The 17,675-nt window shown below is 38.1% G+C and overlaps 3 protein-coding genes across 6 annotated transcripts; 2 read left to right on the top strand and 1 right to left on the bottom strand.

Annotated features, from left to right (window-relative positions):
* Positions 1-923: 923 nt before the first annotated feature.
* On the top strand, positions 924-1,668 carry LOC104221534 (uncharacterized). Its single transcript, XM_009772600.2, has one exon. The coding sequence runs from the start codon at positions 1,009-1,011 to the stop codon at positions 1,561-1,563; it is 555 nt and encodes a 184-aa protein (XP_009770902.1). The 5' UTR covers positions 924-1,008; the 3' UTR covers positions 1,564-1,668.
* A 2,211-nt stretch (positions 1,669-3,879) lies between these two features.
* LOC104221531 (uncharacterized) lies at positions 3,880-4,221 on the top strand. The gene has a single exon (XM_009772597.2). The coding sequence runs from the start codon at positions 3,880-3,882 to the stop codon at positions 4,219-4,221; it is 342 nt and encodes a 113-aa protein (XP_009770899.2).
* A 718-nt stretch (positions 4,222-4,939) lies between these two features.
* LOC104221533 (sucrose-phosphatase 2) lies at positions 4,940-17,584 on the bottom strand. Of its 4 annotated transcripts, none has more exons than XM_070165401.1 (9): positions 17,444-17,584; positions 9,203-9,285; positions 8,834-9,133; positions 8,565-8,666; positions 8,204-8,398; positions 7,813-8,103; positions 7,100-7,286; positions 5,518-5,564; positions 4,940-5,434 (listed from the first exon to the last, which is right to left on the bottom strand). In XM_070165401.1, exons 2-9 carry the CDS (start codon positions 9,260-9,262, stop codon positions 5,339-5,341), a joined length of 1,278 nt encoding a protein of 425 aa, XP_070021502.1. In that variant the 5' UTR covers positions 9,263-9,285; positions 17,444-17,584; the 3' UTR covers positions 4,940-5,338. The 4 variants fall into 4 exon arrangements, 3 of the variants coding, with proteins under 3 accessions (XP_070021502.1, XP_070021503.1, XP_070021504.1); XM_070165402.1 differs by lacking the exon at positions 17,444-17,584 and adding an exon at positions 14,966-15,117; XR_011404466.1 differs by lacking the exon at positions 4,940-5,434 and adding an exon at positions 6,018-6,134 and having other exon boundaries at positions 5,518-5,685.
* Positions 17,585-17,675: the final 91 nt, after the last annotated feature.

Here is a 17,675-nt window from a genome sequence, read left to right as displayed (position 1 = left end):
AACCGTTTGGCACGCGGGCCCGGGCCGATTCCGGGCTAGGCCCGGCCCACAATACACCCTTAATTAATGCTAGTATAACAAATATATTGACCTAAAAAATTGCTTATATTTTTCACTTTTTGTTAAGATTCTTTTGCTGCCGGAGGCTGACCTATGTATAGAGAAGAGAGATCATCGGACCTTGTTAATCTCGACAAAAATTCAAAATATATGTGTGTATATACGTTGAAATTGTTATATATTTTGCCTGAAACAGTTAAAATTAAAAGTTTGATGGGTACTAATTGAGCAATCTACTCACGTGCTTCGACACCTTCAAATTCTAAATCCGCTTATGCTTGCTATGAAGGTAAGCTTGTAGTTAAGGATAGCAGCAACATCATGCAAAACCTAAACCTTATGAGTTCTTTTTAATCCAATTAGATTATATTAGTAATACCGATTATGTAAAGAATATTTATACTATTAGTGTTCTTTTACCAATTACAAGAGGTTATTTATTTTATTATCAACGTTACCAGGTTAGGCTATTTTATGCAGCTAATTGTTAACTTTTTAATTATAGTGTAAAAAAGTTTTACACGTACTAATATTTTAACCTGATTTTGCCAACATATTTTATACTGTCAATACGGTTGTATATCCAAACACCCAACAACTAAATGGATAAAAAGAAGTTTCTATTTCTAGACAATCAAAAAAAGGAATAGTAAAATTCCTGTTACTAGAGAAAGCCTACTAGCCATGTAATTTATAGTAACAAACAGATTGAAAATTGTAACAACACCTTGACCTATAACATACACTTGTATTACAAAGAGACAAATATTCTCCTCTAGACATTCTATTTTCTTGGATCGCCAAGCAAACTTGTCATTACCTTTACAATATAAATACAACCCTAGTTAAAGCATCTCATCTTTCCTCATAATAAAACACCATTATCAAATTTTCCCTTTTCTTCCTTGAAAAATCAATAAAAATAGAAGAAAAAGGGAAACTAAAAGAATGGCTCTACATAACCAAATCTTGCTTCTCATTTCCCTTTCTTTTCTTGTTTTTCAACTCAACATTGCTACCCCCAGCCCCTCCCCTGCCCCTATTTCTTACATTTCTTCATCACCAAATGGATCACCATCCACACAAAATGTTGAAATTCCAACAAATGATCAAGTTTCACTTGGAAACAAAGATGCTGTAAACCATTATGTTGATTCCTTAATGGAAAAAACAGTGTCTAAGACAGAAAATTTCATTGACAGCGTTGTCGAAAAACGATTGTCTGATCCAGCAGCAGATCCTTTTGCTAAAGACTGTCTTTTGGTATGCAAAGAAGTGTACGAGAATGCAGTTGATGCAATGAAAAAAACCATTGAAGATGTTAATAGAGGATCTTATTACAGTGCTAATGTTGATCTTAGTGCTTTGACTACTGATTTAGAAACTTGTATGGATTGTATTAAGGAGATATATGGTGATGATCAAGAATTCATGTCATTTGATGATTGGGCAGGCAAAATTACTGAAGATGCCTTGGAAAAAATTGTGGGCTTTAGCAGTTAAACTATTAAATAACTTATATGCATTGATAAAGATTTTATATGCCAATGCATACAAGTTAAATTGATACTTATAACACTATTAATTCATACAGATACAAATTTTATATGGTTGTTTTTTTATAGCTGGGGATTCAGGTGGTTTGGGTGGAATATAATTAATTAATAACCTGGCTAATGTTGTTTTATTTAATTATTTCCATTATTAATAACGTGTTGGGTTTGGAATTCAGGGGAAAGAATTGGTCATGACTATTGGCTAGCTAATAACAGTACTATTGGTAACAATTTTGCTGTAATCTAATTTCTTCTTTGATTAAAAATTTCTCAAATATATGTTTTAGCAATTTGGAATTCAAAATTGGTGTTAGATCATTTACACGCCATGCATTCAATATTTTGGAAGGATTTAAGTTATATACATTAATAATTATAAATAATTTTTTATACTCTTAGCGTGTTTTAACGTGTCATAATTGGTAAACTACATTACTTTTCAAGTACTAATCATATTTTATATTGATGATTATATGCAGTTATTTTTTGAAAAATTAACCCAAATAGCCGCCCGCCCAACCGCTTAAACTAAAAATAGCCATATATATATAATATATGTGTAATCAATATATAATCTATATATAGGGCTAGAAAAAATAAACAATATATTTACGAATTATTGTATACTAAGGTTAATAGAAGTTAATTAACCTTATTTTGGAAAGAAAAAAAAATCTCAACGTATGCTTTTATATGAAGCTAAAAAAAATATTGCCACAAGTGGAAGTATCTTTGATTTGTCACTCTAGTCTTAGCTTATAGTACCCTTTTTCTTTCTTAAAGATCTACATTGTCTTTCTTAAAATGTCTAAATTTAGAAATTTATTAGGTCACTTTAATAAAATAATTCAAAGTTTCAAATGATAGATATCGTGTTATTTACACAAAAGTTATCCCAGTATAACTTCTTCATAACATATAATATCAAATTCTAATTAATTTTAACCGATCAATATTAATTACAGTGGGAAATATTTTGTTAAACTAATTACGAATAACGCATGTACTGGGCTGATTGAACTTGGCAATGAAGATGTCCGAAGAGGCATTAATATGATTTGTAATAACTTTGAACAATGTTATAATACATCCCCATTCATAAAAATTAAAGTGTTTGTTTAATTTTTTTAATTTATCTATAATAAAAGAGCAGTCGAATACACACAATATTCCGTAATTTGATCCAACGTTATGTGGGTTGGTGAGTTTGTGGGGCCAAAAAATTATATCCTTCAATTAGGGATGTACATAGACCCGGTTGGTTCGGTTTTTACCAAAACCAAACCAAATCAACTATATCGGTTTGGATTGGTTCGGTTTTGTCGGGTTTTTCAGGTTTTGTTATTATATGAATATTATTTCAATCTTACTTTGTTAAATTATATATAAAGCTTTGATAAGTGAATATGTTTAGTAAATATGAAAAAAATTAACAAACATATGATCTATTAAAATATTCTAATGGGAGAATTTGTTTTAGTAACACATAATAGTTATTTTCTTAGTCGTCTAACAATAATTTTTCGTTAATTTACGCATTTAGGGTTAATACATGAGAGGATCCCAAATATTTCTACATTTTCTAAAGAAAAATCACTATAAACTCTTAAAAATATAAATAAAATTTATATATTTATATGTCGATTGGTTCGGGGTTTTTTACTTAATACCAAACCAAGTCAAACCAAACCTAGTCAGAATTTTTAATCAATTTGATTTGGTTTTTCGGTTTGGTGCAATTTTCCGGTTCGATTTGAACACCCCTACCTTCAATAATAAATTAGAGAACTAGAATCTCTAAAACGAAGTTGTCAAATGAAGGTTAATATGTACTTCAATATCTATATTTAAGCATAGCCAATGAAGCTAAAACTCGATTTTATGTATAAAAACAACCCAATGAATCTCAAGATTTCACCACTTTCTATTCTCCATTATCTTTTTCATCTTCTTAATTTCTCTTCTAAATTAAAAAAGAAAGACAATGACCTTTTATACCCAAATATTTCTTGTCTTCACCATTTCTTTCTTCCTTACAACCCTCCCCTCTAAGGCATACAAAAATTACCCCACTCTATCACAATCCCATGCACCTGCCCTTTCTCCACAACAGTCCTCGTCCTCGACCTCGGCCTTATTCTCTGCCTCGGCCTCTTCATTGTCATCCCTAACTGCCTCTGTAACCTCTGCAACAACTTTTGAAATTCCAAAAAACATCCCCGTTATCTCAACAGAAGATGTCTCGATATTTGTAAAAGCCATCATGGATGCAACAATGTCCAAGACCGACGAATTTATTAGCAAAGTCATTGACAAACGTTTGGCTGAACCAAACACAGACATTTATGCTAAGGATTGTCTTGAGACATGCAAGTCTGTGTTTGAAGATGCAAAGGATGCAATGAAGAGGACTGAGGAAGATGTGAAAGCAGGAAATATGTACAAAGCTAATGTGGATGTTAGTGCCATGTCAACAAACATTGATACTTGCAATGAATGTGCTACTTCTATATATGGATTTGATCCTGAGTTCAAGAAATTTGACAATTGGGCACAAGGGATTGCTAGTGATTGCCTTGATAAGATTACTGGCCAAAACAGTTAAATTGGTATTTGATCTTAACATTTCAAGAGTTTATTATTAACTCTTTCTACTTCTATATATGCATCCTATTTTGGGTTGTAATCATTGGAAAGATTTGGCGATGAATAATCTCTTAACCTACACATGTGGAATTAATGAAAGGAACACTATAATTAATAGTGTTTGATCTTTTAATTTGCTAATTCCAATCTGTGGTGCTTTTTTTCCCTTCCCTTTTCTCGAGTGCCATGAATTTTTCGCATGCTTTGATATCAAACCTGTTTAGGCAAAATTCCTTTTCCTAGTAAAAAATAATAGGAATTTCCTCAAGAAAATAAAAGATAGCATAGGTTTCAATGTTTGGCAACATAGGTGGAGGCACATTTGACACGTGTCAATGTTTCTCAAGATGAGACAAACACTCCGACGTAGTTCATTTACCTTAGTATGACAAAAGATAATATTGTGACTTTACTATTATCATGACTGAAGTTATAATGAGTAAAGTTCACTAACCTGGACTATACATGAAATTAACCCAAATATTACACTAAAAACAAGGATAATGTGGTGCACTAAACTCCCGTTATGTGGGGAGTTCGGGGGAAGGATAGGACCATAAGGGTCTATTATATGCAGTCTTACTCTACATTTCTGCAAGAGGTTGCTTATACTAAAAACTAATAACCAGCTAAAAAGTATTGTGCGGGGGGGGGGGGACTAATTAAATCAATGCAAGTTTGGGAAGCAAAGTATCTTATAAGCCACTATAACTTACGTAGTAAACATACATGTAATCCAGGCTTAAAGTGATCCCACAACCTACAGAAGCTACTATGCAGTACTTTGTAACAATCTCATTGTTCATAAGAAATGACTGCTACAACTGTCAATACTACAACTGTGGCAGCTAATATAAACTTTTATACTACAAACGATGAAGCCATCTTCACGGTTTAGACTTTAGATGGTTATACATGGATTATCAATGAAGAAGAGTGAGACAAGAATGGGCCAGGAAGAAGCGGAAGCCACCAGCAGCCACTGATGCATATTGATATAGTTTGTATTTTGTGTTTATTATGGGTGAATTGGTAAAAGGAGTACTGACTTTTCAGAGTTAAACTGAGATGACAATCTAAAAGAACCAGGTCGTAGAGTCACTTGCTGCAGCTCCATTCAGCCATGTCTGATGTACGTGTGTCCAAGTGAGTCCATCCGCGACAGTCTTATTCTGGGAACAAAGACAGATTATAATAGGTTTCAGTTGTAATATTTACATGGAATAATCATTTGTCTGCAATTTTGAAATTTTACCTTTGAACTTAATAGGACTGTAGTTACGCAACATCGCCTGTCTTCACCTGCAGGAATCAGCAACTTATAAGATAACGACGTGAAAACAATAAAAGAGCTATGAGAACGAAAATGACACGAATAGTGCTGTTCGTCAACTGTGCTGATCCAACACCGATCATCAACGACCTACAGGAGTATAATTTCATGAGATTTGAATCAACATCAATACATTAACTCCTCCCACCTCCCACGGAAGAGGGAAAATACATACTCCCTCCGTTTCAATTTATGTGAACCTATTTCCTTTTTGGTCCGTGCCAAAAAGAATGACCCCTTTCCTTATTTGGAAACAATTTACTTTTATGCAATGATTTATAGCCACACAAAATATATGTGCCTCATTTTACACCACAAGTTCAAAAGTCTTCTCTCTTTTCTTAAACTCCGTGCCCAGTCAAATGGGTTCACATAAATTGAAACGGAGGGAGTAATAGTTTTGCTGAACTTGATCTACCTACCGTGAAATCAGATAGGAAAATCCCGAACCTCTTTGGTTGCAAGACTATTCTGTTTAGACGTTTTTTTTCATAAGAATTTCTGTTTTGACTTCTTGGTAGACCAAAGTAGCGTAGGCACTGTAATCCAGAGAGTAGGGGCTCAAATATAGTACAATTTAAGCACATAAACCTCACCTAAGCTCTAAAATGGAAAGGCTATATACTTGACTCATTACTATGCCCCAACTACCAATGTTCACAACAGAAGCTTGAATTGGTCTTTGAGGGGCTTAACATGGGATTTAGTGAATGCTCAAGAAGTCTTGTAGGGCAAAGAAAAGAATCAGTACACAATAGGCACGCTATGATGGTGATCGCAGGAATGAATTTGTAAAACTAATGTGTGATTGAGATAGCTAGCAAAAGTAATCCAGAGGAAAGTAACCCAAATTATTATCTGATTGAGGCATATTTAAAGTATGGCCTCAGGCGTCAACTGTTCCATAATGGTTTGTCACTATTGCTGGAACACAACTTCAACATCAACATGTCGCACAGATGCAGACAATCAACAAGTTTACATGCTTGAAGCAAACAAAAGATTTTTATTTCAACAATGTAAGTAATATCTCTTTACGGCTTTACCCCATCTCCTTCCCCCATCCTCGTTGTTTGTTCTTCAAGTAATAACACTTTGAACAACCTTCAGACGCTTAAGATAGAATTTGAAATGTAAGCGGACCTAATAACAGGTTACAATAATGAACTACAAATTCTGTTTACCTCCCTAAACCTCTTTAGATAATTACTTCACTAGCATGGAAGGAATAAAAACATATCAAAATTATGATGGAACGTAGATCCTGTAAAAGGGTGTGAGTCACACAAACACACCAAGGGACAAAAGTTAGTAAATGAGGGTCACACAAACACACCAAGGGACAAAAGTTAGTAAATGAGGTTGGAATTATTACTGAAAGACCCAGTTTGGGAAAAGCATGTCATAGACTGTAAAAAGTGAAGACAGATACAGTGACATCTAGAACCATCTACAAAGTCGAGAGCAAAATGAAAGACCGTCTCATGAGGTAAAAGATACTCACCAGAGAACTCCCACTTCTTGAAACTCACTAACCATGAGTCTGAACCAACCTGTACAGGTAAAACTTGATCGACCCAAATACGAAATTGTTTCCCCTGTTTGTCACCATGACACGTCCTGAATAAAGTTACACATTCCTGAAGGGATTTCTCGACACCAGATGGGTGGACAAAAGTACCAGATGGTCTCTGCAGCAATAGAAGAGTTAGCAAATAAGGATCGCCAACCACAATGAAAAAACAATCACGAGGTTTAAACCCACCTCTCACCTTCGGCCTTTCACTCAACCAGAAAACAAAAAACCAGGAGGGTCGAGAGAGAAAGAGTACATGGAGAGCATAGGTTACCACTTTTTTAAAGTATTTTTATTGAGCGAGTAGATACTACTTCAGTTTGTTACTTGAAAAAGCATATATGCGGATACCACAAAAACGGAAGTATACAAGCTTCTCTCTCTATGGTTGTGGAAAGGAGTTTCAGCAACACAAGGAGGTTAATTCACTTAGAAGCTGTACTCAATAAGCATTAAAAAAAGTGCATATGTTCTGTTCAGATATGGTGGAAAAATCTTTCTGTAACTTTTTTTGGGTGGGTTTTGGGTGGGTGGGGGGAGTACTTACGGAGGGAAATTTTCTAGAATCCACGGTCAAACTCATAACACAAAAATACACATAAGACAATGAAATAGCAGTAGGTATAGGGTATTAAACATACACACACTGCTTTCAGGTTTGACAAGTAATGCTCAGAATGCTCAATTTCTCCACGCCTCCATTTCTCAAAAAACAGGTAAAATTTGACAACTTCATAGGCGGGAACAAAGTTCTCCATCTTGCAGTCTGACAAATCCATAACATCTCTAGGAGAGGTACTTGGACCTAGGTTGAAATGACCGATAGCTTGTATGATACCGGCAGCACACCTCTCTGTTGCATGAATTACTTTAGGATTATTCTTCGCATTTGCAGCATGCCATTGCAATAATTCCTCCTGCGCATTAGCTACCTGCGAAGTGACTGTACATTTAGAGAGTACTTTTGACCACAAACATGAGAATATATTACCAGATTATAAGGATATGTTGGAAAGTAGCTGAACCACTAACCATTACACCATACACATCCGGGATACTGAATAGCTCAGCATCATTCCCGGAGTCACCGCAGGCAAGGGTGTTGTTTGGCAATTTACCCTCACTCTTCAATTTCTTAAGCAAATATGCAAGTGCTTGTCCTTTGCCAGCGCCTTGTGGTAATATATCTAGATCCATTCCCCCACTGTAAATTATTTTAACATCCAGCTGATGATGACAACAGAAAGAAAAAATTAGATAAAAAAGAAGTGAAGCTCAACATGAATCTAAAAGAATTTTGAGTTCACTGCAGCATAGCAAGAACTACATGCTCTGAACTCGCAATATGAATATATCATGCCAAAATCTGAAGTGCAAAAGTTGAGTATCATACCCCACGTTCTTCCAAGCGCTTGGAAAGTGTTTTCATTACATCCTGTGCTTTGTCTTTCTGAACATAGAAACTGACCTTGTGTGGTCGCTGCTCAGTTTCCGACTGCAGGGACCAAAAGAAGTTGCTTTTATAGATACCAGTTGCTGAAGTTATGTTTCAGCTTACATACTATTTTAAACCATAACTGATTTTCAAGATCTACTATTAAATTTAAGCTTTGCAACCGAAACTGAAGTAACAGATGATCTCATGCCAACCCATAAGTGTACCTGTAGAGTGAGTTCAGGAAACTTGCTAGTTTCCTCGGTTACTATCTTTCTGTCCCACTTGTTATTGAGAAAAGCTTCCCAGCCATCATCAGGCACCATAGAGTTACCATATGTTATTTCAGTTCCCACGGACATAATAGTAATATCTGGGGTTAGCATGGGCTTTTCTTTCCTCAACTCCTTGTAAAGTGTAGGTGATCTCCCAGTTGAGAACACTAACAAAGAGTTATCACGATAATTGGCCTCCCATAAGGCATTAAATCTAAGCAGAGAAAGGTTCTCGGCATCATGATGATCTACCTGTACAGCAAAATGTCACATAAGTTACAGCAGCATATGCAGGAGAAATGACAACTATGACAAACCCACCATTGTATGGTCTAGATCTGAGACTATCATGAGACGTGCAGCACTGGTTAGCCGATCCATGAGTGATGTAAATTAGCGCCGCTCTGAAACAAGAAGTTGGGAAAAAGGAAAGTAAGGTGACGAAGTTCAGAATTGTTGCTAAACTTGCCTATCCTCTGGACAGGCAACAATAAGCAAAACTTAGAGCAATGAAAGATGGATGCAATATTAGATTAGATAATATCATCCAGGATAGTAGAGACACATTTTCTTTATGGCTTATAGTTTTATCATCTTTCGAATAGCATCGATGAAAGCAAGAGAAGAACGCAAGATCAAAAGCTTGTTAATTAAAAATAAGTCCATAACAGAAATCCACTAGCACATAGAAGCTAACTTCCCTATAAAGCGCTGTCAATTCTTGTGCCCTACAGCATGTCGATAATTATTTGCAAAATCCATGGGAAATGTTTGGTTCTTGACTGGGATTTGGCAGGCTTATACAACTAGAGATGGGTTACTGGATAGAATAATTTCGTTTTTATGATATGTTCCAGTCCCAAAAAAAAAAAAGACAAATCCCAAATTAATAGAAAATGACCCATGAAAGACATAATAGGCTTTCAGGGTCAAGCATGCAGTGGCAGTGAGAAGGGGCAGTTTGTTACCCCTAATTCATGACGGTCGAATTATAGAATTCCATCACACTCCCCAAATACAAGATACTTCAATCACATGGGGACCGATACGGTAATGAGTCTCAATGATATTATCCAGAAACCAAAAGAACCCAGAGAATGAGAAGTTCTGGGAGAGGGTGGTGGAGATGAGGATAAGGAGGGATGTGTCTATTTTTGAGAACCAGTTTGGGTTCATGCCGGGGCGTCCGACGACTGAAACCATTCATCTTGTCAGGAGATTGGTGGAACAATATCGGGAGAGGAAGCAGGACTAACATATGGTGTTCATCGATCTGGAAAATTCATATGACAAAGTCCCTAGGGAAGTTCTGTGGAGATGCTTAGAGGCTAGAGGTGTATCTATCGCATACACTAGGGCTATTAAGGACATGTATGACAGAGCCAAGACCCAAATGAGAACGGTGGGAGGGGACTCGCGACACTTCCCAATAGAGGTGGGGTTGCATCAAGGATCAACGCTTAGCCCGCTCCTATTTGCCTTGGTGATGGATGAGTTGGCACGGCATATTTAAGGGGAAGTACTTTGGTTCATGTTATTTGCAGATGACATAGTACTAATTGACGAGACATGAGGCGGTGTTAACACTAGGCTGGAGGTCTGGAGGCAAACCCTGGAGTCTAAAGGTTTCAAGTTAAGTAGGACTAAAATAGAATACTTGAATTGCAAGTTTAGTAAAGTGACCCGGGAGGCTGAAATTGAAGTGAGGCTGGGCACACAAGCCATACACAAGAGAGAAAGTTTTAAGTATCTTGGGTCTATAATTCAAGAAAATTGGGAGATTGATAAGGTTGTCTCACATCGTATTTGAGCGGAGCGGATGAAGTGGAGGCTTGCATCCAGCATCTTGTGCAACAAGAATACGCCGCCAAGACTTAAAGGTAAGTTTTACAGAGTAGTGGTTAGACCGACCATGTTGTATGTTGCGGAGTATTGGCCAGTCAAGCCTTTGTTCAGAAGTTAAAAGTTGTGTAGATGAGGATGCTGAGATGGATGTCTGGTCATACGATGAGGAATAAGATTAGGAACGAAGATACTCAAGATAAGGTGGGAGTAGCCTGTGTGGAACACAAGATGCGAGAAGCTAGGCTGAGACGGTTCGGGCACGTGAATAAGAGAAGCGCAGATGCCCCTGTGAGGAGGTGTGAGAGGTTGGCTATGGCGGATTCAATGAGGGGGCATGGTAGGCCAAAGAGATATTGAAGAGAGATGATCAGACAGGACATGACACATCTTCAGCTTACCGAGGACATAACCCTTGATAGAAGGGTGTGGACGTCGAAGATTAGGGTTGTAGGTTAGTAAGTAGTCGAGCGTTTTCCCTTTCCAAACCTGTACTTCCTTCCCTAGCTGTAGTGTTAGCGGAAACGTAAAAGAAAGAACACAAGATTTAACGTGGTTCGGATCAAAATAATCCTACGTCCACCAGAGAACAATTGCCCTTTTTAATATTAACAAAGGAAGGGGAGATTTCCCAATTACACTTAAGAGAATTTCTCTCTTAACTCTCTACTCACTACAATGTATTGTATTATTTTGGGATGATTTCTACAAGTGAAGGAGTGCATCTATTTATAGAGGTAAAGACCTCCTCTTGATGTCATTGGTGACATCAAACTACCTCCTCTTGATGTCATGGGTGACATCAAAGGAGGAAGCTTCCTCCTAGCATCCACACCAACTCTTTCCACCAACTCTTCCAATTGGCATGCCATTGTTGACTAAACATAAACCAACATTTTCAGCATGCCATTGTTGACTAAACATAAACCAACATTTTCAATCTCCACCTTGGTTTGCGTTTCGAGCGTGTGAACAACTCTGGCCAAAACTTCTAAGCTTACTGGGCAACCCCGTTGTAAGAAACAAGAAGAATCAAACCATTGTTGAACATACCACCTCCACCTAGCAACTGTTCTCTTCGGAGTTGCATCAGTTGATGCACACCCCCGCCAAGTCCTTGCAGTGTGCAAACTTAGCGAGCGGGACTATCTTGGTCAACATGTCTGCAGCATTATCGTCTGTGATAACCTTCACGACCTTGATAGTTCCCTCATCAATAACATCTCGAATAAAATGAAATCTGACATCAATGTGTTTAGTGCGCTCATGAAATCTCTGATTTTTCATTAGATGAATAGCACTCTGACTATCACATCTAAGAGTTGATTCCAGCTGAACCAAACTCAATTCCGCTACTAAACTTTTCAACCAGATAGCTTCCTTTACCGCCTCCGCTGCTGCCATGTATTCTGCTTCTGTCGTAGACAAAGCGACAATCGACTGCAAAGTCGACTTCCAACTGACGGCACTGCCAACGAGGGTAAAGATGTATCCAGTTGTGGACCTTCTTCTGTCAAGATCTCCTGCATAGTCAGAATCCACATAACCGAGAATTGAAATACCTGTACCACTTTTTCGAAAGGTAAGACCAACACCAGAAGCTCCTTTGAGATATCTCAATATCCACTTGACAGCTTCCCAATGCCTCTTTCCTGGGTTGGACATGTATCTACTTACCACACTTACAGATTGAGCAATATCTGGACGTGTGCATACCATAGCATACATAATACTACCAACTGCACTGGCATAAGGAATCTTTGACATATGCTCCACCTCATCCTCAGACTGAGGCATTTGTGACTCTGAAAGTTTAAAATGAGGAGCTAATGGTGTACTTACAGGCTTGCACGTTTGCATATTGAATCTCTCGAGAACCCTTTCAATATACCTCTTCTGAGAAAGATGTACAACATCGTCTTCTCTTGAAATCTCCATACCAAGGATTTTCTTTGCAGCTCCTAAATCCTTCATGTCAAATTCCTTACTCAATAGTTTCTTCAAAGCATTTATCTCTGTAATGTTGTTAGCAGCAATAAGCATATCATCAACATACAACAGTAAATAAATCATTGAGTTACCAGACATCTTCTTGTGATACACACAACTATCAAATGCACTCCTTGAGAATTCATGTGTAGTCATGAATGCATCAAACCTCTTGTACCACTGTCTAGGGGATTGCTTCAAACCATACAAAGACTTCTTTAGTTGGCATACGTGATCTTCTTTTCCCTCAGCTAGGAAACCTTCAGGTTGATCCATATAGATTGTCTCTTCTAGATCACCGTGTAAGAAAGCAGTTTTGACATCAAGCTGTTGAAGCTCCAAGTCAAATTGTGCAACCAATGCTAGTAGCACGCGAATTGAGCTATGCTTCACGACCGGAGAGAAAATCTCATTGTAGTCAATTCCCTCCTTTTGGCTGAAACCTTTTGCAACCAATCTCGCCTTGAACCTAGCATCTTCCACTTCAGGAATTCCCTCTTTCTTTCGGTAGACCCACTTGCATCCAACTGTCCTCTTCCCCTTTTGTCTTTTCACTAAGACCCATGTCTGATTCTTGTGAAGAGACTCCATCTCTTCAGTCATGGCTAACCGCCATTGTGCGGCATCCTTGCAAGAAGTTGCTTCAATATACGAGGAGGGCTCCAGATCTTTAATCTCTTCTTGTGCAGCTACGAACGCATATGCAATCAAGTTTGCTTGATTTATAAGGCGTTCCGGTTCTCGTGTCTGCCTCTTCTCCCTCCCCTTCGCAATTGTGTATGGTTCATTGACAGCAAGTTCTTCAACGCCTACATCTTCTGACTCATCTTTAACCTGAGTCTCTTGATCCTTTTCCTTGGCAAGCTCCACCGGAAGCTCCACCTGCTCGTTGTTCTTGTTTCCTGAAAACTCCACGGAAACTTTACGGGGATCAAGTATAGAGGATTCATCGAAGGTGACATCTCTACTAACTATAAATTTGAGTAAAGACAAACACCAAAGTTTGTACCCTTTTACTCCATCCACATACCCTACGAATATGACCTTCTTAGCCCTTGGTTCAAGCTTTCCTTCATTAACGTGATAATAAGCTGGACACCCAAATACTCGTAAGTATGAATAGTTAGAGGGTTCACCTGACCATACCTCATTCGGAGTCTTAAAGTCAATTGCCGATGCTGGAGATCGATTGACAATATGAGCAGCAGTGTGAACTGCTTCAGCCCAAAATACTTTGGACATTTTGGCTTGTAGGAGCATACAACGAGCCTTTTCAAGAAGAGTTCTGTTCATTCTCTCGGCAACTCCATTCTGCTGTGGGGTATGCCTGACAGTCCTATGTCTTGAGATCCCATGAACCTTGCAGAATTCATTAAACTCTTCATTGCAAAACTCCAAGCCATTGTCTGTGCGAAGATACTTGATTTTCCGCTCCATTTGATTTTCAATCAAAATCTTCCACTCTTTAAATGCTTCAAAAGCATCACTTTTTGCCTTCAAAAAATACACCCAAACCTTTCGTGAGAAATCATCAATAAAAATGAGAAGATACCTCTTTCCGCCCTTCGATGGAAGTTTAGAAGGACCCCATAAATCTGAATGGATGTAGTCTAGCACTCCTCTTGTCTTGTGTTTGCCAGTGCTGAAGCTGACCTTCTTCTGCTTCCCTAGAACGCAGTGCTCACAGAAGTCAAGCGTGCTGATCTTCTCACCTTCCAAAAGTTTACGATTGCTCAACATCTCCAGTCCACGTGCGCTCATATGACCTAGTCTCATGTGCCATAGTCTTGCCTTGTCATCATTAGATAACTGCACTGTAGATGCATTTGCAGAGCCAACAATGGTGCTTCCGGCCAATGTGTAAAGGCCGTTCTCCAGCTTGCCTTTCAGCATGACTAAAGAACCTTTAGTCACCTTCATAGTTCCTGCTTCGCTCATGTACCTGTAGCCTTGTTCATCCAGAGTACCCAAGGAGATCAAATTCTTCTTCAGATCAGGAACATGACGGACTTGTGTAATAGTCCTCACGATTCCATCATGGCAGCGAACCCGAACTGAGCCAATGCCAACTATTGCACAAGTTGCATTATTGCCCATTACTACGGTTCCTCCACTTTTCTCGTAGCTGCTAAACCAGTCTTTTCGGAACGTCATATGCAGAGTACAAGCAGAGTCTAACACCCATTTGTTTTCATAACTACTATTATTATTACACGATGTTGTTAGTACATAATCATTATCAAAATTATGTACCTGTTCAACTGTAGATGCACTCGCCTTTTCCTTGGACTTTGACATTGGGCAATCTCGTTCAAAGTGCCCCTTCTTGCCACAACCCCAACACTCTGTATTCTTCTTGTTCACACGAGACTTTGATCTGTGCTTTGATTTGGTCTTTCCCTGTTGGCTAGTCCGGCCTCTTACAAAGAGGCCACTTGCCTGGTCATCTCTATCTCCTTCAATGTGCCTCCGCACATCACTAGAGTTAAGTGCCTGCCGCACTTGCTCAAGCTTGATAGGCTCCTTGCTATACATCATTGAATTCTCAATATCACGATATCCTGAAGTCAATGAAAATAGCAAAGCACATGCAAGCGTCTCCTCCTCCCTTTTAATTCCTGCAATCTGTAAGTCCATGACAAGTTTATTAAACGCATCTAAATGATCTTGTAACGAAGTACCTGACCCCATCTTAAATGTGTGAAGACGCCGTTGTAACAACATTCTTGTTGTCACTGATCGGTCTTGGTATAGCCCTTCTAGCTTTTCCCACAACTGTTTGGCCGTCTCTTCGGTACCCGTACTCACTTCACAAAGCACGTTAGGTGCAAGGGATAGTTGGATTGCACTCAATGCATCCCCTTCAATCTTCTCCTTGTCGGGAGCTGATATATCCGTAGGATACTTTCCGTCAATAGCATGGATTGAACCTTCCCTCCGCAGTAACGCCATCATCTGGATCTTCCAGATATTGAAGTTGTTGCGTCCATTGAATCTATCAATTTCAAACTTCATGGAACTCATATTTGCTTGTTCTTTCTCCTTGGATCGTTAAAGAATCCTGTCGCTCTGATACCAATTGTTAGCGGAAACGTAAAAGAAAGAACACAAGATTTAACGTGGTTCGGATCAAAATAATCCTACGTCCACCAGAGAACAATTGCCCTTTTTAATATTAACAAAGGAAGGGGAGATTTCCCAATTACACTTAAGAGAATTTCTCTCTTAACTCTCTACTCACTACAATGTATTGTATTATTTTGGGATGATTTCTACAAGTGAAGGAGTGCATCTATTTATAGAGGTAAAGACCTCCTCTTGATGTCATTGGTGACATCAAACTACATCATCTTGATGTCATGGGTGACATCAAAGGAGGAAGCTTCCTCCTAGCATCCACACCAACTCTTTCCACCAACTCTTCCAATTGGCATGTCATTGTTGACTAAACATAAACCAACATTTTCAGCATGCCATTGTTGACTAAACATAAACCAACATTTTCATGTAGTATTAGTGTTATCCTCGTGTTCCCTATTTTTAAATCGATATTATTACCTGATGTTTCCTTTGGTTCGATTATATTTTTTTTGGTTGTTCTTACTATCTCGTTATATGTAGTTCTCTCTCGTAACTATTGTGATTTTGCTTTATTGAGCACATGGTCTTCGGGAAACAGCCTCTCTACCTTTACAAGGTAGGGGTAAGGACTGCGTACATACTACCCTACCCATACTCCACTTGTGAGAATATACTGGGTACGTTGTTTTCATTTCATGTTCACGCAAACTCGTCTAGAGCAAAACAAACCCTTCTGTTTTATCATACCTATCTTGTTTACTTATCATTAAAGAATAAAAACAACTCACTAAATCCAGCCTTCCTTTTAATTACCTCTTTGGCCTTTTCAGTTCCCATCTTAAAACTCTTTATTCCCCACCCCCCACCCCCACCCCCACCCCTCGGACTGTCCTTATTACCGTAAGAGCAAATAAGTAAGCTCCAATACATAACTCCTTAGCACGTCAACAGCTATCAAGAATGCTTTGTTAAGTAGTGACCTTAATAACTGAGAGTCTTCTAAAACTCACTGTCACAAACTAAAGAATTGAGTTAGCTAGCGCCGGTCTCATTTACTCACAGAAAGTAGGCAATGCGCAGAAAAGGTTCAAACTTTTCATCCCATTTCAACATCACAACCCAGATTACTTCAATAGAGAAATTACTAGAACAAGCTTGAATTTGGCAAATATTTAACAGATTCACAAACTAATCGTGTAAAAAGTACCAAATCCTCTACGCAAGAAATTTGTAATCTTAATCAATTGCGTACAGTTAAAGGCACAGTATATGAGTACTTACGAAAAATTTAAGACTAAAAGTTTAGTATACCCCAAATTACAATCTTTCCCAGAAGGGACCAAAGAAGCTCCAAATCAAGTAAAGCAACACCAAAATTCAAGTTATGGGTAAAAAAGGATCCAAATCAATTAAGTTAATTATCACATCTTCCCTCTGTATACACAAATTTATACAGACACAGTCGGATTCTATTAAAAACCGGTTTCTAGCAAGAAATCCCACGAAACCCAATAAAGATTGAACAAACATATGGTGTGTATATACATACCTAGAACCATTTTCTATATCTTACCCTACTTATGCAGGTACGAGGCAGCAGATACTTGATAACGATAATTTGTATACAGATGTAGAGAAGGAGAGAATTACCTGAAATGGGAATTGGGGTGGATTGAAACAGAGAGTGAGAATGAAATTGTAATGGGGAGTGAAAGGGGAGTAGAAATTCCAAGTCTTTTTAGCGTAAGAGAGAGAATGGACAGTGATTTGCGTATAGCCATGTGGATCCAAATTGTTTGGCGCTTCTTTTGTAAGGAATCATTTTATTTTAATTCCTGGCCAAACAAATTCTTTTAATCATCATTATTTAAGATAAAGGGAA

The sequence above is a fragment of the Nicotiana sylvestris genome, chromosome 12 (genome assembly GCF_000393655.2).
Source record: "Nicotiana sylvestris chromosome 12, ASM39365v2, whole genome shotgun sequence".
Taxonomy (NCBI): Eukaryota; Viridiplantae; Streptophyta; class Magnoliopsida; order Solanales; family Solanaceae; genus Nicotiana; species Nicotiana sylvestris.
The sequence above is the reverse complement of the archived record's forward strand: the minus strand, read 5'-3'. Positions and strand labels throughout refer to the sequence as shown.